The sequence below is a fragment of the Brassica rapa genome, chromosome A10 (genome assembly GCF_000309985.2).
Source record: "Brassica rapa cultivar Chiifu-401-42 chromosome A10, CAAS_Brap_v3.01, whole genome shotgun sequence".
In the NCBI taxonomy this organism is placed as follows: Eukaryota; Viridiplantae; Streptophyta; class Magnoliopsida; order Brassicales; family Brassicaceae; genus Brassica; species Brassica rapa.
Window position 1 is genome coordinate 12,690,244 of NC_024804.2, and position 24,292 is coordinate 12,714,535.

Here is a 24,292-nt window from a genome sequence, read left to right on the forward strand (position 1 = left end):
TGTAAATATTTTACAATTTTTCAAATTATTATTATTATTCGGTGAATACATATTTTTTTTGATCAATTATTATTGAATATTTTACAATATTCAAATATAACCCAAAAATGTCAAAATATTCCTAAAAAGGTTTTTATTTGAGGACTTGAAGGATTAAACATTTTATAGTCTTTTCTTCTCCTAGATTTTTCAGTTTTTGTAAAGGATTTTTTAATTTTCTAGAAATTATTTATTTGAAATTAATATTGCATCATTATATTATAAATAATATAAACATTAATTCTATTAAATCGAAAATGTTAAACATATACAGTTTAAAAATTACTATATTAGAACTTTAACAGTTTCTATTTTTTGGGGATTGAAGGATTAAACGGGAGTTCTTTTGTTCTGCATGTTCAGAACTGACTGGTTAGATCCTTAAATGGCATCTAAGGATAACTTGATTGCAAAAAGTCTTTATATATTACTTTTATATGAATATAAGATGACAAAGGCAAATAATACTTTGCTTACTCTTTCCAACTTTCATATATACAACACAAAATGGGAAGAACAAATCAAGTGTCAGAGAAGAGGTAAGCATTTGTTCCTTCGTTTCCTTTTATTTTGTTAAATACATTTTCGAAAAGGTTGTTTCAGGCTCAAGCACCCCAACACCAACCTTCAAATCGCAACCTTTTCTTGCCCGAAGGTTCTGAACATAACTTGTGGAAACAAAGTATCTAACGATGCTCTCCCTGGAGCTTTCATATTTACTTCTTCATGTTATCCTCCTACATTTTAACCTTCTTCGTGTGTAACACTTTAGAATTCGGTTCTCTTTCACCAACCTTTCTTCTTGTGTTTGTGTTTTTATTTCCCTGAACAAACGACAAAACATAGATTAAAAAAAATATTTGTAAAATTAATGAAAACTCTAGTCACACTCAGAAGCGTAATAGGATTCAACTTGTTGCCAAGAATACATAGCTGACGTATCTGAACCTTGTTCTCGATTTCTATCTGTCATCTTATAACTTATGAATCTACCAAGTTTTTGTTAAGGACCTTTACTTCTTAACATCTAGAGCTCTAAAGTCTTCTATCTTGGTTAATTCCCAGGACCAAGTAATTCATTTTCATTGTAGTTTTTTGGTTATTTGGATAAGTTAATGAGAGGAGTGAAGGTTTGAACAACATACTCGGGTGGATTTTTAGTAGAGCTAGACTCCTCGAGGTGCTGTTCTGCCTGATGTACTTCTGATCTATCATCAGATGCAGAATTGTCTCTAATGCTGATGTCCTGTTCTGCCTCATGTACTTTTGATCTATCATCAGATGCATAATTGTCTTCAATCGTGATGATGTCACAGTTTGTTTCACCAAGAGACACTGCATAATAACGAGGATAAATTTTTTTATATCTCGTTTAAGATGATTGAAAGTTTAGATTCTGTAACGTAGATAACAAGTGGATTAACCTGTATTTGGAACTGGATCTGCTATGCTGCTCTTGATCAGTATCTTTTGGCACAATATGGTTCGTCCAAATTCCAAGAAAGTAAACTGCAGAAAGTCTTTCTTTTCGGGGATTGTCACTTTTGAAAACCCAAATGAGTTGATCCATGTGTCCAGTACGCACGGAACTGCAGGCAGGACCAGTCTCTCAACTCCCAAGTCAATGAGCACCTGAAGAACACACATTTTCAAGAAAACAGTTAAGCAAACTAAGCTTCTTGAGCTGAAGGAAGAAGTGAAGTTTTCATAGTAAAAACACCTTTTCGAGTTCATCCATGAAAACTCGGCACATCCCATGCTGGCGATGCTGGAATCTAGTACCAATGAAAGGCATTTCTGCAACCTTTTTCCCCAAAATTCTGACAAGGAACAAAAGAGAACAAGTCAGGCTAACAACTCAATCTAGGGCCAAGTACAAGCCACGAGATTCTAGAGTTTCTGCAATCTTAACAAACAATTAATGCTTAATGAAGCCTACCTGACAGTAGCCACAGTAATCAGTTCGTCGTTCCTTTCTAGAATTACCGTGTAAAATCCACTGAAGTTCAAACGTTTATATTTTGACCTGCAGTTTTCTCAGTGTTATAGGGAGTCTGATGCAAAATAATGCAACAGAAGACTTTTACATGAAATAGTTTATGGTATTCTTTGTTTGTCTCTTACCATCTGCTAAAAATAACATCTTCAGCAAGATCTCCACCAGAATGACGTCTTTTCACAGGCTCGAAAAGTTCATGCATCACGTCAAGAGCTACACTGAGCTTGCAGTGGGTTTCTGCCACGGCTTCAATTTTAGAACCGTCAGTCCCAAATGTATCTTGTTCCAAGGACTGCACCAGTCTCCAAGTTAAATTCTTCTTCAAGCACACCTCTCTCGGTTTCCCAATAAGCTCACGGAGATTTACAAATATCTGAATTGAATTATTTTTGTTCGTTAGAGCAATGCTGTGTATATCCTAATTGCTGCAGTTACTTACTTTAGCTGCTTAGTTAATTTTCTGATGGCTGTTAACAAACACCAATTGAAAATGGGGTCTGGACTGACGTACCTCTTCGCAGTCCTTGCTGCAAAACCACTTTTCTGCCAAGAATGTATTCAATGAATCCTGCAGGCAGCTAGGGTGATCTGTATGACATTAAAAAAAACATATTATTCAAATATTTTGTTGACCCTTCGTAAGAGCATGAGGAAGAATTACGTACATTTACGTTCGCACTGCTTGCAGCTGATAAGTATATTATCTTTAGCATACTTGCTAGTATTCTTGGCAATAAATAGTCCACAGGCTTCACAACAACATGATGCGCAGAACCAGTCCCCGTCTGGAACATCCTACAAAATTTCCAACGAGAACGTGTTAACTGTTAAGAAACCACGAGTAAAAGCTGTGGAATTTCTATTACGGCTTTAGTGAAAATTGGTGAACCTCCAGCCCAAGACAAGTTGCATGGAATGCCGATGGACATCCATCGCAAAGAATCAGCTTCCCTCCATAGTGACAAACGGAACAAACTATGTCGTTCTCCCCATGACGCAATTTTATCTTCAGAAGATTAGTTGGTTGTGCTTTCTTTCTTGTTTTATAGGCTTCCACTTGGCATTCCAAAAGAGACCTTCCATCATCAAGGAAGATGTTGGCTGCCGCTCTGCAGGATCCCCCATTAGCATGAGCCTCAAAGCCACTTATGGAGAAAATTCTACGGCAACAACTACATTTTATACCCTCACGAGTTAGTTTTCCATGCTTTCTCACAGTGTGATCCTTTTGGTTACGGCATCGTATATTTTCTCTTGGTAGAATCACATTGTTATCGATGAGCCAGGAAAGAACAGTGCGTGGACTTTGATTTCTGGAAGTGGGAGTCATTACCCGCTGCACTCTCTTGCTTGATCGTGACACACGGGTTTTACCACGACCAGTTACTCGATTCTTGATATCTGTTAGCATTCTTGAAGTTTGTCTCCTTGTCCTGCTCAGATTGACATCTCGCGAACCTACAATCACTTTGTTCTCCCTGGAGCGATATCTAAGATTAGGTTTCTGTTTACGCTTACTTCTCAACCTTACGAAGCCTTGAGCTTTTGTTTTTGTCTCTACCCCAACATAAAGTACTCTTTTAGGAATCTGGACGGCGTTTCTGGGATAGGATTTACGGTTTTTTCTATTGAAGTCCTCTTCTTTTCCTTGGCTTCCACACTGAAGCAAGGTTTCAGGGGATGACTTCCTTCCATCACCAAGAGCGACATTTCTATTATAAGCAGGCAAAGCCAAAACAATGCTCCTTATTTCCCGAGTGTTACACTTCCAGTTTTCACTAGGCAGAAAAAGAGGCTTAGCCACCACCGGAAGAGTCAGGGGCTGATCACGTTGTTTCAATATGATACATACTTGACGAAGGGACTTCTCATTTAGCCTTCCATCTGGTGAGAGGTAGCGAAACCTATGCCTTCCACCTTCATCCACAATTTGTTCTATGGTCCATCCCATATACTTAAGATGCTTCCTAACATGGAAAGCCACTCTCTGTAACGGCGCCCTAATATAGCTCGTCACGGCTTGTGGGCATGATTTAGCAACACAATCAAAAGGTTGCCAGGTTCCAAGTTTATCGGGTAGTATCAACTTGATATGGTCGGAAGTAGATTTTTGGCTGGAAAGTTCCGTTACCCCATTGATGTAACTTTCCTCCGACCTTATGCCAGACAGAGAAGCTAAGCCAGGCATGGACATGCATCTGTGATCTTTGTCATTGGAGTAAAACTGTTGTTCTTGTGGAGCAATCACTTCCACTTCCACACCACTTGGACAAGCATAAGTCTCATTAACCGCTTGAGAAGCTTTTTTGACTAGCTCGAACTCTTGGCGTGGATATCTTTCAGCATCATAATCACGAAGAAACTGACTTATGGTGATTTTCAGATTATCCTCAATCACCTCCACCATCAAGACTTCCCATAAATGCCTAATAGAGCAAGTCCATTCCCTGATCCTCGCAAAACCAACTCTGACCCGTATGTCATACCAAAGCTGCTTAACCGAAACCGGGAGATAGTTATCCTCCTCATACTTCTCAACCAACTCAAGAAACATCCATCTCCCACGACACTCCCAAGCCTCTGTAACCTCATCCCAATCCTGAGTAACACGCAAAGATTGAAGATCAGCATCAGTTTCATCACCCAAATCAGGGAAAAAGACTCTCCTTTTCTCAGAACCGTTTTCATGGTCAAAAACCACACCTTCCCACCAAGCTTCACTGATCAATACATCAACACAGAGTCCATACACAAGGCTGAATCGATCAACTTCCAGCTTCGGCGGCACAGGTCTTAAACGTCCACGTAGACTACCAGCAGAAGAAGAAGAGCTCAGCCCTTCCACTACCTCGGAAACATCAACAGTCTCCACAAGATAATCAGTAGCATCATCAGAGAGGATGTGATCGTATCTGATGCCACGGAGGCGTCGCTTTTTGGAGGAAAGAACAGTTGCTGAATACCAAGAACCGAGAAACCCTTCTTCAACACTTCTTACCTAAACAACACCAAACAAATGAGAAATTAAATATTAAACTCCCCAAAAAAAGCAATTCACATGTTTCCGTTAAGAATAGAGACTCGATAAACCTTCGAAATTCTACATCAAAATCGAAAAACCCTAAACCCCCTAGAATCAAACGACACATCGTTGACCGAAACGGAGTAGTCAGAGGAGCAATGCGGGGGGTTTACCTCTACTTTTTCACCAGCGAGAAGCTTTCTCCGGCGGAGATTTCGCTCACCGCTGCTGTTCCAGCCGAATATCGGCTCCTCCTCAGTCGCCGGCATTAAGATCCCGAAAGATTCGAGTCAACAATTTGGGGAAAATATAATACGCTCAGTTTTTGTCGTTTCTTCTCGGTGTAGAGAAGAAGTTAAAAGCAGCTTTTGCTTGGTTGGTTGGGGTGAGTGAGTAGCAGCTTTCTCCCCAAGTAACGCTGTTCTCTAATTTAATTTCTCCAATTAAGCATTCTAATTGTTTAATTAAGTATAATAATGTTTATTCTTCTAGTTACATTTATGTTTTTTTCTTAATTTTGCATTCGAGAAGAATGGAAATTTGGTAAGTATTTTCTTATATCTTAACTAAAGTTTCCAAATTACCTCTTTCACCCTCTTATTCAAATTGATAACCAATAGAATGGTGAGAATCAATCGGTTTCACCATTTTAACGTTGATAAAAGGTGTAAATCAGTTGAAAAGCAACTTTACATTTAGCTATGGTTTTACCAGTTTTAGAAGTGTTCTTGTAGACAAGCTAGTGGGCCACAAACTTGGTCTTTATCTGTTAACGGCATCGTTTTAAGTAAACCAAGAAGACAAGCTAATGGGCCAAAATAGTTTTTAATAATTGGCCCATAGACAGGTCATTATCCTCGTATAGACGCATTCGTGTCGTTTACCTGCTTTTATGGCCCACATGTGCTTGGCCGCTAGTGAGAGAGATAATTATTCGCTGCTTCGAGGACCATAAAAGTCAAGATGGTCTGTCCACTAAGTTCCTGCCATTTGTGTAGGCCATCGTTTTGTCTTCACCGATGCCGACTGGTTAAATAGCAATGGTTAGTCGCTTTCCTGGACCCCACATAGTTCGCATTCCATTCATTCTAGTCAGATTATGGATTCTGGTGGGTCCATTTTGCTATTGGTACACTTGACCTTTTGTTTTCTTTATTTCTCTGCTTAGTATTAAAAATAGAACTAATAATATCGCATCCTGAACACGAGATCCTGACCGTTGGATTCATTCTTTCGTTGTTATTTTACTCTTAATTTGTAGTTTGAGTGACATATAACAAAACTTTTAAATTGATATATGCTGGGAAACCAACAGTTTTATGTTATACATCGCATCAAGTGAAAATATTACACTTTAATGATGAAATAATCCTATAAGTAGGCCTGAGACTTATATCTGGGATTTGCTCCGATCCGATCTGAAAAAATGAATATCTGAGGGGTCTAGATCCGGATCTTGATTTTACCGATTCGACGGATCCGGATAATGAAATTTTTCGGTTCCGATATCCGGATCCAAACTTGCTATTTATTTAAAATATTTAAAATTTAATTATATTTATATACGTATACTGTATATAATTTTTATATAAAATATTGATTTTTTAAAATTTTATTCAATTTCAATAATTTTTCATTTACAAAAATTAATAGGCTAAATAAATTAAATAAATCATTTTAATTGCTAGCTTTAATTTAATTTTAAAATTTTTTAAAAAAATTTAAAAAAAGATCTGGATCTGGATATCTCAAAATACTTCGGATATCCGATCCGTACCGGGTCTACCTATAAGAATGATTTATCATGAAATGAAATCTTTAAAATAATAGTATAAGCTTCTTTTACAAATTGTATATGATGATGACTGTAATGCCTAAGATTTTGTTTTAAAGGTTATCCAAATAAGGACAGTGATAAATAGGAATATAGTATTCTTATGTGAGGTATACCCAGTGGAGCAGCTTCGTTAATGCCACTGCAAAAGCATTGATGGGTTTGGTTCACGCATTTGCATTTGGTTTGATTGCAATACAAAACAGTCGTTCAACAAAAAATAATTTAATATACTTTCGATGTACCAATACTCATATCTTAATATATACATATTAATATATATTTGTACAACATTGTCATGGATCACGTACCACTATCTTTTAATCAGATCATTAAAAACACTATTAAAGTAATGCAAGCACAGGGACAGAACATACAAAGTTTGGTCAGGTTTGTTCGATTTTTAGACATTACCGAAATTAAATATTACAATATTTTTATGATTTAGGAATAAATGTAATACCTAATCCTCTTTTTGTTGGAATTATCGACCGAGAAAAACTGAACATAAAGGTCAATATCTCCACTTTATCGGACTTAAAATAACAAAAAATAATAATTACCTCAATTATCTAAAACTTTATTGATAATTTTATAAAGAACTTAATCAAGCTACGACAAAAAAAAAGTTGCCATCGACCCATTCGAGACGGTTCCGATTCTGTGTGTTACGTGTATTAAGGGCGGTGACAAGCCAATTAAAAAACAAAGTGTCGTGTTACTTTGTCGCACAGGCGGTCGTTTTAGCTTTAGCTCGTGAATGGAGGAAAAAAAGTAAGTAGATCATTTTAAAAACATGCTGACGATGCATGGTTTCCACGTCATCCCACCAAAACACAGGAGAAACGCGTGAAGCGTGACACCGATGAGCTAGGATTCTCTGCTTCAAGTATCACGTACACCTTCGCTTCCTTGAGACAGAGAAAAAAAACCATCGAATGTGGTCTTTTTTTTTAATTGAGAAATGAAATAAATAAAGTACTAAGAAATAAAACGGAAAAAGACAGGGAGAAGAAGAAAGATGGAGATGGTGGTGGTTTTATTATTATTTTATTAACATGGTGTAAGCTTCTTCTCATTTTTCTTTCTATTATGTTGACCTTAAGAAGAAAGTGACAAGGATTAAAAAAATTAATGTAAGGAAAAAAGTTGGAATTGTTTTTCAATAAATTGGGTAGTTTAAAGGAAGTGAAGAGCGGTTTTGGTAGTGGTGGTGGTCGAGAAACGAGAAAGCTTCTTTTTTTCTCTACGATCAGATTTTTCTCAGAGGTAAAAAAAAAAGTTCTCTCTTTGTGTCTTCGATTACTTAATAAAAAAAAACAATCAGAGAATAACGATGAAGCTGTAAACTTGTGTGTTCCTTGCATAGTTCGTTGTTTTGTCCGTACACATGTTTGTTTGTTTAATCGGTTTCTCAAGTTGTTTGTTTTTAAACTGATTTATCGATTCGGGAAAACGAGTTAACAAAAGGGTTTTAGTTTCCGATGTTGCAAAAATGGTTAATTATGGATCTGTTAGTGTTTATTTTTGGGTTTAAAGTTTGCAAAGTTTTGTATCTCTCTCTTAACTAACAAACTCTTTTCCTTCTCTCCTCTCTCTTAAGGTTTAGTTTAATCGTTTCTGCAGTTTTAAACTTTCTGTTTTTCATGTATATGCTTATGTATACCTTCATTCACAAGCAAAAGATTCATCGTGGATCTCAATACGTTTCATTAACCTTTTTTGCAGTGAGAGATCAATCGAGCGGGAAAGATAATTCATTATTGCCATGGGAGATGACGAGCTGTCTCACCTCAAATTCACCCTTCTGCTGGAATCAGCAGCCTGCAATGATCTCTCCGGCTTTAAGTCTCTAATCGAAGAAGAGGGTCTCTCTACCATTGATCGGTCCGGTTTATGGTACGGGAGGAGGTTAGGATCAAAGAAGATGGGTTTCGAAGAGAGGACGCCTCTTATGATCGCCGCCTTGTTTGGAAGCAAAGAGATCGTTGATTACATCATCAGCACCGGTCTTGTGGATGTGAACCGCTCTTGCGGCTCTGATGGTGCAACAGCGCTTCACTGCGCTGTCTCCGGCTTGTCTGGGAATAGCCTCGAGGTCGTTACTCTTCTCCTGAACGCTTCTGCTGATCCGGAATCTCGTGATGCAGATGGTAGCAAGCCTGTGGATGTGATGACGTTCCCGTGCTTGAGTCCGGTTTTTAGCGGGAGGAAGAAGGTTTTGGAGAGGTTGTTGAATGGAAATGAAGCTGATGTTCAAGAAGAAGAGGCTGAGGTTGAAGTTGAGGTTGAAGTTTTGCTTTCGCCTCCGAGGAAGGAGTACCCTATTGATCCGACTCTTCCGGATATCAAGAACGGTATATACGGAACAGATGAATTCCGTATGTACGCGTTCAAAATCAAACCGTGTTCCAGAGCATACTCACACGACTGGACCGAGTGTCCCTTCGTTCACCCAGGCGAGAACGCGAGGAGGCGTGATCCGAGAAAGTATCATTACAGCTGCGTCCCATGCCCCGAGTTCCGCAAAGGTTCTTGCTCAAGAGGCGATTCTTGCGAGTACGCTCACGGGATCTTCGAGTGCTGGCTTCACCCTGCTCAGTACCGTACCCGTCTCTGCAAGGACGAGACGAATTGCTCGAGGAGAGTTTGTTTCTTTGCGCACAAACCTGACGAGCTTCGTCCCTTGTACACTTCGACAGGATCTGGTGTTCCTTCTCCGAGGTCTTCCTTCTCGTCTTGCAACGACATGGGACCGATCAGTCCGCTTCCTCCGTTGAGTCCCAACGGTGGAATGCTAACCACACCTCCTCTGAGTCCTAACGGTATACCTTCTCCTATTGGTAGCGGAAAGCCTTGGATGAACTGGCCTAGCGCTACCCCTCCGACACTGCATCTCCCAGGGAGCAGGCTCAAGTCCGCGTTGAACGCGAGAGAATTCAACTTCTCTGAGGAGATTCATCAAAGCCTTGCTTCTCCGGGGAGATGGAACAATAATAACACAGCTGCTTCACCTCCCTTCTCTGGAAACGGCATGAAGAGGCTTTCGAGTGGAGGAATCAGCCCGGTTCATAGCCTAAGCGATATGTTCGGGGCCAGCAGCCTCTCCTCGTCCCCTGTGGGAGCTAACTATCAGTTCTCAATGGATTCCTTGGCTTCGAGAGCGGCTGCGTTTGCTAATCAGAGGAGCCAGAGCTTCATAGAAAGCAATAATCAACAGCATCCCGTGACTACTACTTGTCTAGATGATTGGGGGTCATTGGACGGAAAGCTTGACTGGAGCGTGAACGGAGACGAGCTGCAAGATCTCAGGAACTCCACTTCTTTCCGTCTCAGAGCTGGTAGCATGGAATCAAGAACCCCCACGGAGCTTGAGGAACCAGATGTCTCGTGGGTGGAGCCGCTGGTGAAAGAGCCACAGGAGACAAGGGTGGCTCCGGTTTGGATGGAGCAATCATACATGGAGACAGAACAGACCGTGGCTTGAATCAAAGTTTTGAAACATCATTAACAAAGAAGCAGAAGAAGAGAAAAAGAGAAGTCTAAACAAATTTATGAGGTCGTTGCTAATCTTATTACATTTGTTGTTTTAAATGTTTCTTTCTTTCTCTAGAATAAGAATAAAAAAGTTTCTTTGGGGGCAAAAGAGAGTTTGTTTGTCTCTCTTTTGTCTCCATAGAAAAAATACAGAGGTGATTAAGGTTTCTAAAACCAAAAAGAAACCTTAACTCACCTCACTTCCTTGATTCTTTTCATATTTAATCAATTTCCTTTTATAATTATGTTTACTGATGAGAGCTGTGTTTGATGAAACTAAGCAAAGGACTCCAAAGAGTTGAAAATGTGTTTTAAGTAGTAATGTTGTTATTGGAAGATAGAAAATATCTTTACACTTGTGAGGTTAGAGAAAGTGTTGTAATTGTTTCTTCTAAGAGTTGGTCTAAGATGTTTGATGCTATATCTTCGGTTATGCTTCCTTCCAAATCTCCAAACTTCGAAGCTTTTCTGTAAACCGAGTTTGACTCTTCAAGCTCAGATACAGTGAGTCTGCAAATCATGTGCCACATCTCTTGGTAGCCATGGACTCTGGTTTCAGACTCTCTTGATGTGTGATCTTCTTGAACTGGTTCATTGCTCTTACTAGATTCGAGTACTGAAGATAACCGTCTTCTTGAAGTGTTATCTGTTTTACAAGGGAAACAAAATATGCTTTAGCACAAAAAAATAACCCAAAGAGCTGACTCAATTTTGAATGTGGAGAGTTACCAACCTGGTTCCGGAGTTACTCGATCATAATCAAGAACCGAAACAGGGCTCGAATCATCGCAGCTTCTACACTCTTCTTCCTCCTTCATTGATTTCACTTCACAGTTGACTAAATCTTCATCTATGGGCCGACGACCATAGTTCTTGATGTTCTGTCTCAACTGAATTTCTCTTCTTTTTCTCATGTTCTTACGTTTCTCCTTTATACGCTGCTTCAGTTCTCCAGTCTCAGGTCTCTCGCGTCCTGGTGAAACGTTCATGGCGTTGATGTTATTCTCCTTATCCTCTATATGTGTTTGATGCTCTCTACTCTCTCGTCTCTTCTTGTATTTTCTTGTTCCCAGCTGCTTCAGCTCTCCAAAAGCCTTATCGTTCCTATCCTTCTCGAAGCTGAGAATGAAGAAGTTGTCGTCTTCGAGCTCAACATACTCCAGACTGGACTTTACTCTTCTATGCTTTCCTTGAATCTCATCGTTATCCCTCTTCACATTCTCACCAGAATTCACCGAACGGCTCCTTGCGAAAACTCTGGTTTTGTCAGTTACGGGAATCGACTCCAAACCCATGAGCCTCGCCACAGCTCCTGGCGAATGTCCTCTGATTCTAGCGTGTTCATCGAAAAACTCAGGTGACTCAGTGATTTGATCGGACGGGTACGTAGAAGAGGCACCGGAACAGAGAAGTCTTTGAAGAAACAGAGAGATACAGCCGAAAGAATGAGTCTTTGAGACGAGTGAGAGTGAAGAAGACGATGACTTCATCTTCATGGTTTCTATGCCTATTGTGTCAGTGTTCTGAAACTAAACGGAGTGTAACGTATAAAGAAATGAACTTTTCTGTTTGCTTTTTTGTTCGGTTTGAGTTTTGGGGAGTGACAAAAAGTGTGAACAAAAACAGAGCGGGATCTACGATTTGAAACTATCTCAGTCAAAAAGAAATATATATATTCAGCTTCTTCTTCTTCTTTTTTTGCTTTAACTTTATGTTGAGTGAGAGTAGAAGACAACAGTGGATATGCTGTGCACTGTACGCGCTTTGACAAGTCTATTTCCCGGAGAAGTTCATGTCGGCCGGTGTCGCTTTTGTGTAACAACCTCTGTCACTTTTTTCCTTTTAGTTTTACAGCCGAACCGAGGTGAAATTGTAATTGAAACATTTGTGTATTAAATTGTCACTTTAAAAAATTTGGGCCTAGTTTCATAAACAACGTACAAAGCTGCTTTAGGTAAGTGCTTCATCTTGGATTTGTTTTCAAAATTTTGGGTTTAGACTTGTAGAGCACTCAATTTTTATGTGTTTTGGTTAGTTTAACTAATAATATTTCAAATTTGGATATTTTCTAGATTTGATTTCATTTCGAGTTTGTTAAGTAATATTTGAGATTTCACCGCAAGGACGAGGAAGGAAAATTTTCCCCCAAGCTATGGCTGTTTGGTTTGAGACTACAGAATAAAATTCTGTTTTTTTACTTTTTTTCATTCTAAACTTTTACACAAACTAGATCTCAGTTTTGGTTTGTACAAAAGCCTTTTTTTATTTGAATAAAACTAATATTTTTTTCAAAAACAAAATATTTGAGATTTGATATTTAAAATTTTGATCAATATAAATATGAAATTAGGTATTTAAAATATTTAATTTTAAATTTAAAGTACTTATAAAAATGTAATAATTTGAATCTTTAGATATAGAATTTTTAATGCCAAAACCCCTAAATTATGTTTCATTTAGGTAGAAGCCCCTCAATTTTCGATTCAGTGTATAAATTCTTTCAAATCATTTATCTTAATGTAACAATCCTTCCGTTAATTGTACCGTTTAAACAAAACACTGTGTTTTGATTATTTTGTAAACTACATGATTTTTTAATAAAACAACACGACATTTGCTTAAAACATCATGTAGTTTAAGCTTATCACTCAAAGTCTCTTTAAATCTCTAATGTTTTAAAAATCTTCAACTTGTCGTGAGAAAGAGATGACGAACCTTAGTTTTTCAAATTACTTTGGTTGAGGTCATAAGAGCAACATTATCGGGTGGTCCTAGGCCCGTCCTTAGTGTTTTTTAGGCTCGAAAATAAATGAAAAAGAAAAGATATCGTTGGGTTCGGGCCTTAGTTAAGGGATTTTTGGACGCGTTGAGCTACGTGGCAGCATAGGAGTGGGAGATGTATTCGAAGTCGAACGAAGCCCTAGTCGGTGTGTTTCTTCTCTCTTCTCCAAAATCAATTGACATCTGAAATCTCCAATGGCGACGCCGCGATCTCCGAAGGCGAAGTAAAATCAAAAGGAATAATCGCTCTTCAAATCGTTGGCTAACTCAGTTCACTCCACCTGCGTCGGTTCGCTTCCAAACCGTTTCAGAATCGTTGGCTAACTCAGTCCTTTCGACATCGTTTCAGAATCGACCCAATCTTGGCAAGGTATGTCTTTAACCTCCCTTGTAAGATTGAGAAACCGAGTAGGGCTGTGTAGATTCAATGGTTGTTTGATTTGATTATATGTTTGATTTGATTCTCTCGTCTCTTGTGATATAGATTCTATGGTCAGCTCTGGTGATTGAAGTGGTGGTTTGATATAGATATATAAAAAACTTATAGATTCTATGGTTCTTTGATGCTTGCAAAATCGTAAAGATTGTATGGTTGTTTGAGAATGAAAATTCGTATAGGTTGAATGAAAATTCGTATAGCTTGTATGGTCGGTTCGGGTCTTGTGTAGATTTTTGATTTTATGGTTGTTTCATGCTTGCAAGATCGTAAAGATTCTATGGTTGTTTGAGAATAAAAATTCGTATAGCTTCTCTAGCTTGCAAAATCGTATAGATTCTTTGTTTCGAAAGATTCTTTGGTTTGATATCTGTTAAAATTTGAAATAATTTGTCATTAATTATTAAAAAAAATAATTTATTTACTAAGGGACTTTCAAAAGTTCCACCAATAATCTAATTTTTGAGGGAAAATCCTCAACTTTGTCCTTAACTCCAAATTAATCATAAAGTATTCTAAGGACATAAAATCAAGTAACACTTATAATGTTGCTCTAAGAACCAGGTTACTCTTCTTTTGCCTTTTTATAAGCTTCATGTTTATGTTGAAATTTTAAATATGAGTGATCGTCATGTGCGTGTGAGGATTCAATGATATGGTAATGGAAATATAGTGGTCTTTGTAAGTAATATTCGTGCTCTGCCGAGCTCTCCTCCTACCCATTACGTGGTCTCTTATCTCCCCTTTTTTATTATCATCACGTAAAGAAAACATAGGCTGATCTGATGTGTCGTTGGATGAAAGTCATGGGCAAAATGTTTCAGATTTTGGTCTCCAGATTATGGTGACATTCTTCTTTGTTGAAAAAGTGGGATCACCATAGACAGTGTTACGTGTAAGATCCTTGGTCTTTCTTTTTGGTCTTTTAGAGCTAGTGCTCCTGTCCTCTGATCCGTTCCCGAGCTTCCTTTTGCGAGAATGAAAACAAATGATTCCAATTACGCGACAATGTGACCAAATGACACCAACGAAACCAATAAAGTATGAATCTAATACCACCAACAATTAACAACAACAATGTGACCAAAATAAACCAACAATACTTCTAAAACTTAGCTCTAAAACTCTCCAAGACACCAGTAATCTCACTTATGTCTTTCTTCGTATCAATAAAGTCTTGCTTCAGCTCCATCAGTCCTTTCTCTACAATAGATTGTTTTTGAGCGACCAGTGATCCACAATGGCACTTCCTGGTAGAGCTGGGTTGCGGGTCAAACCCGCCCCGCTGACCCGCCAACCCGCGGGTAAACTGATTTTTTTACTCAAAAAATTTGACCCGCTTGATCCGCAAGAAGAAAATATGAAATCCGCACCCGCCCCGCTTAAACCCGCGGGTGATCCGCTAGACCCGCGGATAATATTAATAATATTAAAAATTATTAATTTAAATATTTTTTTATTAAAAATAACAATAAAATTTAATATTTAAATATTTTTTTTTTAAAAATAACAATAAAATTTAATATTTTAAATAATTTTTATTAAAAATAATAAATATTAATCTATTTATAATTAAAATTAAATTATTTTTTAAAAATTTTCCATTTAAAAATAATATTTTTTTTAAAAAAATCTTTTTTTTAGTTTTTGCGGGTTGGCGGGTACCCGCACTGAATTTTGGCTAACCCGCACCCGCCCCGCATAAAAGTCATTCAACCCGCATCCGCACCCGCGAACCAAATTTTTCAAATCACTCAACCCGCACCCGCAGATAATGATTCATATTCCCAGCACTACTTCCTGGATATTCTGCGACCTAAATCCTCTACTAAGGCACATGAATCATTAGCCTTAGGCCACAGAATATAAAGTAAATTATAGGTCATAATTTACGAAGTTGTTTGTAGATGAAATGGTTAAACAAGTGAAATACAACTTCTTTCTCTGGTTTGAATATTACTACTACCATTGTTTTTAATAATTTTAGATAAAAGTTACATTAGAGGGCCACATTTTCTGAGAAGCTTTAGAACATCTGCATTGAAGTATCAAGAGGGAAGATTCACACAGTTCCCAAAAAAGTAAAATATAAAAAGTCCTTTATTATGAACCTGTAGTTCCCCACTATGAAGCCTGTATCAACACTGTTCCGTGGATCCCATGCCACATGGCGGTCCACAAATGGTTCATCTACTAATTTTTTTTTTTTAAAGTTAAACAAAAAGAAATTAAAATAATCAAAAATGCATATTGAAAATCGATACTGGTGAAGTTTGCTAACGGGGGTGCTCTTAGACCACATAAAAATCTGGGACAGCACTGGTGACTTCAGTCTCTTTACACTACAAATCAACAGAAAGTACAAACATCAACAACACCATCATAATCTATTGAATCGAAATCAATAGAGAGTTGAAAAATAAGAACCAAAATAGCTATTTTAACTTATCTAAACAAAGAAGAAAAAAACTGGAAATAACTTACAAGAACCCTAAAATTTTTGATTTGGAGATTTTGGAATGAGATGAAGAATGTTGTGACGTTTTTGATCATAAATGAAATGATGTGTTTTGGACAAATCGCATTGAAACTGGTTTGGATTTTTGATAAAGATGCAAATGCTCAAACCTAATCCAAAGTCTAATAAGGGTGTGAATGTGCATAAATACAGTAAATATAGGGGCTGTTGAGCAAATTTGTATATAATGAAGGCGTTAGAAAAGAGTAGGATAGTGATATTCCCGCAACCAAACAAGGCTTATATATATATTTCTCTCGTTCTTCCTTGATCGGATTGTAGACTTTCCGACTCTGTTGTTCATCGGAGATTTAAATTCGCCATGGACAGGTCACAGTTGATCCTGATAAGTTTACCGATATTCTTGTTCTGTTCGGATCTCTTCAACCTTTTCACTCCTCCGCCTCCGAAACCTCCGAGTCACCGTACCAACCAGCCACAGCCGCATATCCCTCACCAGCAACGTCCGCCTGTGGTCATTCCTGGAACACTAGATTTTCCTTCGCAGGTGAAATCTATTTGTGTATTTCCTTCAGCTGTTGTTGTTTTTTTTTTTTTTTTGTTATCTCTCAGTCTCTCAGTTATGGCCTCTTTTGCAGAAGCCAAGTGGGTTAGGAGCAGTTGGATATGGAAACACCGTGGAGATCAACTTCTGCATCTCCTGTTCTTTCAAGTAACTTTTATTTGATTTTATCCTTTCTCTCTCTTAGTGGTTTTTGCTTGCCTCTTTAGTCATTTACCTTTTTATATGAACATTGCCTTTTAAATGTTTGTTACAGAACTTAAAAAGCCCTGATTTTGTTAATTATATATGTCAAATGCTAAACGGTATGATTGACATGTTGGTACCTTTTGAACTTATCCGCATTAGGCAACAGTCTAGCTTTTTTTTTTTTTTTTTAACAATGATGCTGGTGTTTACTAAGCTTGTTCTCTCTCTTTTTTTTTTTTTATTTGAAGGGGAACTGCAGTGACTATGAAGAAGATGTTAGAGACGGCTTTCCCCGGTTTAGATGTGGTTCTTGCAAATTACCCACCACCTGCACCAAAGCGTCTTCTAGCCAAGGTTGTGCCTGTTGCTCAGATGGGAGTTATTGGGATGATAGTTGCGGGTGATCGTATCTTTCCCATGATTGGTATTGCGCACCCACCTGCTTGGTTCAACTCCTTGAGGGCCAATAGGTTTGGATCCATGGCTTCCACTTGGCTTCTCGGAAACTTTCTGCAGTCTTACCTTCAAAGCTCAGGGGCTTTTGAAGTTCTCTGCAACGGGGAACTGGTTAGTTAGTAGTATTAACTCATCTATCAATGTTTTTTTTAGATATGTTTAAGTTCAGTGGCAGTAACTAGTACAATCTGATGCTTCTGATGGCAGGTGTTCTCTAAATTGAAAGAAGGTAGATTCCCGGGAGAGATCGAGCTGAGAGATCTCATCAGTAAAACTTTGACAAAACCTAGCGTTGTCACTGGTAGCTACTGAAGTAGTATCATTAGTCGAAAGAAGATTTCGACATGAAAGGGTATAGAAAGACGAAGACGGTGTTTTGATCTCATGTGCCAAAAAGCAAACGTTGTGTTTTTAGTTAACATCATGTTTTGTACCTTGTTCATTTGGTTTTGATTGAATTACTCTCTGGTTCAGTCATTTTTGTTTAGACCCAAATTGGAATAAAGGCATCTAGCCATCTTCTAAAGGAAACAAAAGATATTAGAAATTAGGAGAAACGTATATATCAAATATACAGATTGGAGAAATTTGTAGAAACTGAGAGTTTGGTTTCATCTCAGATAAAACTGAACATGTAAAACTGAGAATTTCATTTCTTCTTCCCATGTGGGTTTTACTAACGTTAGGTCAGCCTCTGCTGGGGCTGCGTTGGGCGGTCGTTGCCGGAGGAACGCCGGGATTGTGTTTTGGATTTGCAGACGGGTCACCGTAATCCTCAACACTCACCATCAACGACCTCCTTTCAGTTCCAATCATCCCAATACCTAAACAAACAAACAAACGATATCAATCAGAAATCCAAATCACCAGACTGAATCGAACCAACGAAGAAAAAGAAGAGATCCAAACCTGAAACGGTGACAGAACTACGAGCTGAAGATGTAACTGTAAGCGTCAAGAGAAGAATCACAACAAGACGAACTACACAACTCATCTCTCTCTTACTCTTATCCTTTGTCAAAGCTTTGTTTTTATTTTATTTAAGAAGTAATCTTAATAATCTCTGTGTTACCAGGTTCGTGTTGTGTCCGTGGTATGTATTTATAAAGAAACGACAAGCGAGTGTTTTGTTGAGTTTATCCAAACTGATGTTTACTTCTCTCAAATCTCTTATCAATTTATACGTTTACTTTCAACTTTTCCTAATTACTGGTGGAAAAATGTCTGCGGAGATGAAAAAGATTCAGACGCAAACCAAGGAGATGAGAACACGTGTCACAGTAAATGGCGATGGTGGAAGTGGAGATGAGGTGTGCAAAGCGTGGTGCCACGTACGTCACATCATTGCCAAGCAAGTGGAAGTGTGGAGGCATAAGATAGTGACTGTTCACCGTGTTATTTTGTGGTTCGTCAACGCTTTTTGTGAATTTACAGTTGAAACCCCTTCCTCCTACCGCCAACCTTTTTGTTGACTTTTGTGACCATTTATTCCTTATGGGTAAACGGGTCAACCCGTACCATCTGACCCGGCTCGGAGTGGATCTAGATAAAAAGATTATGCTCGGTTTGTGTACCATGAGGATAAAAATAGTATGCTTGTATAGTTGTATTTCGCTTGATTTTTTGGAGAATATGCTGGTTGTGCTGGATGAACGAATAATATATGTGATCGATGTTGATACAACTATATTTCACCAATAGTTCATATATATATTCCTTCATATCATGAAATCATTTACTTTTTAGTTTTTAAAATTCAAAACATCATTGTTGTTTACGGAATCACAATGGACCCAATAATAAAATAGAAGGTATCATATAATTGTGCAAATAACTAAAATTAACCAATGTTTTAAACTTGAAAACATCATCTAACATATGATACAACAAATCTTTATAACTCGTCACTTAATATGATATGATGAAGAAAGTAAAAGAGTTAAACTACACAAGAAAGAGTTAAAACCCCGTTGTCCATTAGTTTGTATACTAAACTAATCCATTGAAAACGTGGAGTATCCAATTTCTAAAGTATATATATAAAGTAGTCCAACATGATTAAAATATCAGAAAGATTTGATGCATGATCATCACCAATTGGTTACGACAAAGAAAAGACAAAAAAAAAAAACACAAAATCTGTAATTACAACATTTCTATAAAACATGTTGGTCTTTACGCGCTACAAACATATACGTTTAATTTTGTTGGTGTTTTAGAGGGAAAATGCCAATTTCAACCCCAACAATATCAGTCGTGCCAAATACAATCCGAACAATTATCGGTGTCAAATACGACCTCAATTTAATTATAATTCAAAAAATCTATCCGAACTTTTTAAAATGTGCCTAAATCAACATTGACTCTAACAGAAATTAATCAACCGTTAATAAGATAAAACGATGTCGTTTTGATCTAATTTTTTTTAAAAAATATGATCATTCTGAGACTCGAACCTTTTTATTGATATAGTTTAAAAGGACAACCATTAGACTAAAGTACAATTTTGAAATATTATTACAAATTAAAAATTATATAAACTACTATACTTCTTCAGCTAATCCAACTATAACTTTGGTGATGATTGTTTCAGATTTATATAAATACATTAACATTTTTAACTTATCATATCTTTAATAAACTTATATCTTACTAAAATATAAATAATAAAATATTTATAATTATATAAAATTAAATAACTTTAAACTATGAAACTATTTATAAATTATATATATACATTATTTTAAATTTTTAAACTTAAGGGGATTTTTTTCAAAGTTAATATTATATTTTTGTGATATTTTGTTCAAAATCTTAAGAGGTCTTTTACCTTCTTTCACTAAGATATTTTGTTCAAAATATTAGACATATTAAACAATAACTAAAATATGTTAAAACCATTCAAGGTTTAAAAAATTTATATAATTTTTTTTATAAATAGTTTTCAAAGTTGTATGTATATTTAATTTCGTATAAGTATAAATATTTTATTATTTATATTTTAGTAAGATATATATTTAAGTTATTGTTTAATATGTCTAATTATTTGAACAAAATATCTTAGTGAAAGAAAGGTAAAAGGCCTCTTAACATTTTGAACAAAATATCAAAAATATATAACTTTAACTTTGAAAAATAAAAAAAATTTACTTAACTTTAATTTTTTAAAAAAAATTATATAAGAAAGTTTTATAAATAGTTTCAAAGTTTTAAGTATATAATTTTGTATAATTATAAATATTTTATTATTTATATTTTAGTAACATATAAGTTTATTAAAGATATGATAGTAAAAAAATGTTAATGTATTTATATAAATCAGAAACATCATCACCAAAGTTTCAATTGGATAATACGAAGAAGTATAGTAGTTTATATAGTTTCCAATTTGTAGTAATATATCAAAAAGTTATTTTCGTCTAGTAGTTTGATGCCCCTTTAAATCAGTATAAAGACACGGGTTTGAGTTCCAGAATGAGCATATTCTTATAAAAAATAGATCCAAACGACGATTTAAATACGAAGCTAAACTAATTAGTTTTCTTTCCAACTATCGTGTGAACCCCAGTGATGCCGATATTTTTTAATCATCACCACATTGAATTTTTTCCTCAAGTATCACTAGTACAACCCTGTTGGTTAACTAGTTCATTATTCTCTCTTGTTCATATAATCAGCTTTGTAACCGAGTTCCTGAATTAAACCAAGAGTTTGGTGTGAACCAAAAACAAGTGTTCTATTGGTGGCAATAAGTTCCTTCTAATTTCCACTACAAAATCATAAAAGTTCTGAATAATTAAGAAAGAATTGGAAGTTTATGAGCAATGGACCGACAGCTATGTTCATATGGTACGCGTACATACATATAGCTTGGCCTCTTTGTTTGGACAGAATCTATGCCTTATTTGCGTTACACATATTAAATCCGTGACAAGTGATGACAATGTCTTCGATTCATTAAGAAACATTGTACTATAAAGAAATTTCATATTTAGGGAATATCACCAAGAGACATTTTACTATAAGAAAATTTTATATAAAGAGAACAATATCACCAAAACTTAATTATCGTAATTAAATGCACCTATTTATAGAGTCTTCTTATACACGTCATCAAAGACATATAGAGGTCTAAAACAAAGAGAGAGATAGAGCTTAAGAATTTCATCGGCTGAGAGATGAGCATCATTAGATATATTCTATTACTAGATTAAGATCTACGACTTGCATGGAATAAACAATATATATAAATTATTTTTACACATTATATATTTTTTACACATTATGAAATTATAAATATATATTAAATAATTTAAAATTTAATAACTATTACATATATAATTAAATTATTGCAAACACATAAATAAAATTTATTAATCTAAACAATCATTTTTTATTTTATAAGGTATATAATTAAATTTAAATAATATTAACATAGATATGTTGTATTGTTTTAATATTGATATTTATTAAATAATATTTTTATTCTAAATCACTGATAATAAAAAATTTTATTGTAGAATATTTAAAATTTTTAGTAATTTAATTTTTTTTTTAAAAAAATTCAATGCAAAATTTAAAAATTAAGTTTTCAATATTTGTTCAAAATTTTTATTAAAAAGAAAATTTGAAAAGAAAAATTCGAAATTAAAATATTTATATATATATGGTACATATTTTAATTTAAACAATATTAATATATATATATATATATATATGATTTTGTAATCATTTTTATTTGTCATAGCAAAAAGTTTAAGCCACATATCACAAAATTTTAATGTGAGACTTTTAATAGTTTTAGTAATTTATAGTAGTTTTAAAAAATTTAAAATATAACATATATGGAAAAATCTAAAATTTTATTATATGATTAATGTAGTTGTTAAATTTATTTTAATAAGTTAAAATTAAAAATGATTGAAAATACACTAATTTTTATCACCTTTACATGCTGAGTGTGATGCCTTGATCTGGATAATAGAGTGCATGAACATTCTATAGTTAACAAATGTGATGTTTGCAACAACTGTTCTCAACTAGTGAATATAATGTCAGACGGAATAGTCAGCTTTCGCACCCTTTTTGGAGGAAATATAACAATGTAAGACTTTTCTTCCTCATTTTTCTCTCCAGCATATTTTTATAATAAAAAAACATAATGGCGGACAAACTTGAACAATGTGCTCGAAACTCTCTTTCACATGTGTACTATGTTGACACTCTGACTCTAGTTTGGGTTCTCGAATTGGCTACAATCGTATAGATTTTTATTATCCATTTGTTGTCAAAAACAAAAAATAATTTATAAATAAAATAGTCTAACATTAAAATAAGTTTGTGAATGGTGTTTCCTAAAATTTGAAATAATATTCATAAATTCATTTTCTTCTAATGTACCATTGATAAGTGATTTCCCTTATGTATTCATGTTTTCCCTCAAAATGAGAGACTATTGGAAATGGTCTTAGTAATATAAAGCTTTTAATTTATAATTATACAGTTTGGATTTTTGCTCCATATATTTCAAACTTAGATATAAAACAAAAAGTTGACAATTGAATTTCCAAAACCCTAGCCAGTGGTGTATATCCATGCATATATAAATTAACTTTGATCTCAACCATTGTGCTAATAACTGCTTTAAATTAGTAGAGAGCTTTTAGCTTATACGGCAGTTTGGGTTTTTGCTCCATATATTTCAAACTTAGATAGAAGCAAGAAAATTACACTACTAAATTTTTAAAACCCTGACCAGTGTTACCTTACATAAGTTTGTATCTCAATATATAATTGTACAAAAAGTTTTGAGACTTGATTTCTTGTCTAAAATTCACTGCGGATCCACCATCTTCTTTGTGAGTGTGCAGAGTGTTGATAGAGGAATATGGAAGGCACATAACTAGAATTGCTGTATCCTTGTTTGAAGCTATAGCACAAGCACTAAACCTAGAATTATCCGGTGACCAGAGATCAGAACTCTTATCGGAGTCAACAGGGCTCATACGAGTTTACCGGTATCCTCAGAGCTCCTCTGTAGAGGCAGAAGGAGAAGCTCTGGGAATGGAACTCCACACGGACAGTTCGGTTATCTCAATATTAAAAGAAGATGAAACCGGAGGGCTTGAGATCATGAAAGGTGAAGAATGGTTGCGTGTAAAACCTGTTGCTGATACTCTCATCATCAATCTAGGAGATATGATGCAGGTAAATTAACGTATATATTTATGAGTTTGATCAATATATAATCGTTTGATCGATGTATTTATTATATATTCAGGCTATAAGCGACGATGAGTACAAGAGTGTGAAGCATAGAGTGAAGAAGAAGGATAGGACGAGAGAAAGACACTCGGTGTGTTATTTTGTGTTCCCGCAGAGAGATTGTGTGATAAAGTCATCAAACTATAAGCCATTCACGTACTCAGAGTTTGAAGCTCAAGTTCAGGCTGATTTTCAGTATCTTGGGACCAAGGTCGGCCTTCATAGATTCAGCCCTAAATCTCCACTCTTTCTCTGATCATGTTGGCAAATTAATTAATTTAGTATCTAATAGTTGAAGAAACTGTAGATACCGGTCTTGTCTCATCTTATCATCATGTGGTGCATGACCAACTAGACAACTATAGGTGTGGGATACGGTTTACTTTGATTCGGTTTTATGACTTTCATAGATATTGACATTTGATACCATTCTCTTTCTATGCTTATTTTGGGATTGGTTTGGTCTTATTGGATTTAAACATCTGTGCCTGCCATGCAGGGAATATCCGTAATTTATATATAACTTTTTAGAAAAATTCCTTTAGATAAACCTTTTAGTTTATTTTCAAAAAAAAAGGATCCGAAGGAAGAAAATGAAAGAGATTGAGTTTTGGAGATATGTTCAAATTCTTAAAAATAAAAAATAAATATTAAAAATTTTAAAATAAAAAAAACTTAAAAAAAGACTATTTTA

At 35.6% G+C, this 24,292-nt stretch overlaps 6 protein-coding genes across 7 annotated transcripts; 3 read left to right on the top strand and 3 right to left on the bottom strand.

Moving 5' to 3' along the window:
* Positions 1-446: 446 nt before the first annotated feature.
* On the bottom strand, positions 447-7,708 carry LOC103845294 (increased DNA methylation 1). Its single transcript, XM_009122128.3, has 10 exons — positions 5,234-7,708; positions 2,928-5,036; positions 2,704-2,833; positions 2,550-2,626; positions 2,164-2,411; positions 1,979-2,065; positions 1,760-1,859; positions 1,464-1,671; positions 1,185-1,374; positions 447-863 (listed from the first exon to the last, which is right to left on the bottom strand). Exons 1-10 carry the CDS (start codon positions 5,327-5,329, stop codon positions 764-766), a joined length of 3,345 nt encoding a protein of 1,114 aa, XP_009120376.1. The 5' UTR covers positions 5,330-7,708; the 3' UTR covers positions 447-763.
* Positions 7,709-7,948: 240 nt separating this feature from the next.
* On the top strand, positions 7,949-10,682 carry LOC103845296 (zinc finger CCCH domain-containing protein 66). 2 transcript variants are annotated; one of them, XM_009122130.2, is made up of 2 exons: positions 7,949-8,163; positions 8,623-10,682. In XM_009122130.2, the coding sequence occupies exon 2, from the start codon at positions 8,663-8,665 to the stop codon at positions 10,379-10,381; it is 1,719 nt and encodes a 572-aa protein (XP_009120378.1). In that variant the 5' UTR covers positions 7,949-8,163; positions 8,623-8,662; the 3' UTR covers positions 10,382-10,682. The 2 variants fall into 2 exon arrangements, with proteins under 2 accessions (XP_009120378.1, XP_009120380.1); XM_009122132.2 differs by lacking the exon at positions 7,949-8,163 and adding an exon at positions 8,226-8,246.
* A 47-nt stretch (positions 10,683-10,729) lies between these two features.
* LOC103845295 lies at positions 10,730-16,028 on the bottom strand. The gene is made up of 2 exons (XM_009122129.3): positions 11,165-16,028; positions 10,730-11,077 (listed from the first exon to the last, which is right to left on the bottom strand). The coding sequence occupies exons 1-2, from the start codon at positions 11,925-11,927 to the stop codon at positions 10,782-10,784; spliced, it is 1,059 nt and encodes a 352-aa protein (XP_009120377.1). The 5' UTR covers positions 11,928-16,028; the 3' UTR covers positions 10,730-10,781.
* A 218-nt stretch (positions 16,029-16,246) lies between these two features.
* On the top strand, positions 16,247-17,861 carry LOC103845298 (selT-like protein). The gene is made up of 4 exons (XM_009122134.3): positions 16,247-16,674; positions 16,766-16,839; positions 17,127-17,445; positions 17,542-17,861. Exons 1-4 carry the CDS (start codon positions 16,489-16,491, stop codon positions 17,644-17,646), a joined length of 684 nt encoding a protein of 227 aa, XP_009120382.1. The 5' UTR covers positions 16,247-16,488; the 3' UTR covers positions 17,647-17,861.
* LOC103845297 (protein PSY1) lies at positions 17,857-19,616 on the bottom strand. The gene is made up of 2 exons (XM_009122133.3): positions 18,244-19,616; positions 17,857-18,158 (listed from the first exon to the last, which is right to left on the bottom strand). The coding sequence occupies exons 1-2, from the start codon at positions 18,326-18,328 to the stop codon at positions 18,022-18,024; spliced, it is 222 nt and encodes a 73-aa protein (XP_009120381.1). The 5' UTR covers positions 18,329-19,616; the 3' UTR covers positions 17,857-18,021.
* Positions 18,555-24,236, top strand: LOC103846149 (gibberellin 2-beta-dioxygenase 8). The gene is made up of 4 exons (XM_009123055.3): positions 18,555-18,665; positions 18,769-18,848; positions 23,205-23,541; positions 23,615-24,236. The coding sequence occupies exons 1-4, from the start codon at positions 18,555-18,557 to the stop codon at positions 23,852-23,854; spliced, it is 768 nt and encodes a 255-aa protein (XP_009121303.1). The 3' UTR covers positions 23,855-24,236.
* The last annotated feature ends 56 nt before the right edge of the window (positions 24,237-24,292 follow it).

Excerpts from the sequence above, each read along its gene's own strand:
- LOC103845294 (XM_009122128.3), bottom strand. The coding sequence starts at position 5,329 with ATGCCGGCGACTGAGGAGGAGCCGATATTCGGCTGGAACAGCAGCGGT. Across the intron at positions 2,834-2,927 it reads CAACTTGTCTTGGGCTGGAG|GATGTTCCAGACGGGGACTG; the intron begins GTTCACCAATTT and ends GAAATTTTGTAG. Across the intron at positions 2,627-2,703 it reads CAAGCAGTGCGAACGTAAAT|ATCACCCTAGCTGCCTGCAG; the intron begins GTACGTAATTCT and ends AATGTCATACAG.
- LOC103845296 (XM_009122130.2), top strand. The coding sequence starts at position 8,663 with ATGGGAGATGACGAGCTGTCTCACCTCAAATTCACCCTTCTGCTGGAA.
- LOC103845295 (XM_009122129.3), bottom strand. The coding sequence starts at position 11,927 with ATGAAGATGAAGTCATCGTCTTCTTCACTCTCACTCGTCTCAAAGACT. Across the intron at positions 11,078-11,164 it reads TCGAGTAACTCCGGAACCAG|ATAACACTTCAAGAAGACGG; the intron begins GTTGGTAACTCT and ends CTTGTAAAACAG.
- LOC103845298 (XM_009122134.3), top strand. The coding sequence starts at position 16,489 with ATGGACAGGTCACAGTTGATCCTGATAAGTTTACCGATATTCTTGTTC. Across the intron at positions 16,675-16,765 it reads CACTAGATTTTCCTTCGCAG|AAGCCAAGTGGGTTAGGAGC; the intron begins GTGAAATCTATT and ends CCTCTTTTGCAG. Across the intron at positions 16,840-17,126 it reads TGCATCTCCTGTTCTTTCAA|GGGAACTGCAGTGACTATGA; the intron begins GTAACTTTTATT and ends TTTTATTTGAAG.
- LOC103845297 (XM_009122133.3), bottom strand. The coding sequence starts at position 18,328 with ATGAGTTGTGTAGTTCGTCTTGTTGTGATTCTTCTCTTGACGCTTACA. Across the intron at positions 18,159-18,243 it reads TAGTTCTGTCACCGTTTCAG|GTATTGGGATGATTGGAACT; the intron begins GTTTGGATCTCT and ends TTGTTTGTTTAG.
- LOC103846149 (XM_009123055.3), top strand. The coding sequence starts at position 18,555 with ATGTCTGCGGAGATGAAAAAGATTCAGACGCAAACCAAGGAGATGAGA. Across the intron at positions 18,666-18,768 it reads TGTGCAAAGCGTGGTGCCAC|TTGAAACCCCTTCCTCCTAC; the intron begins GTACGTCACATC and ends GTGAATTTACAG. Across the intron at positions 18,849-23,204 it reads ATGGGTAAACGGGTCAACCC|AGTGTTGATAGAGGAATATG; the intron begins GTACCATCTGAC and ends GTGAGTGTGCAG.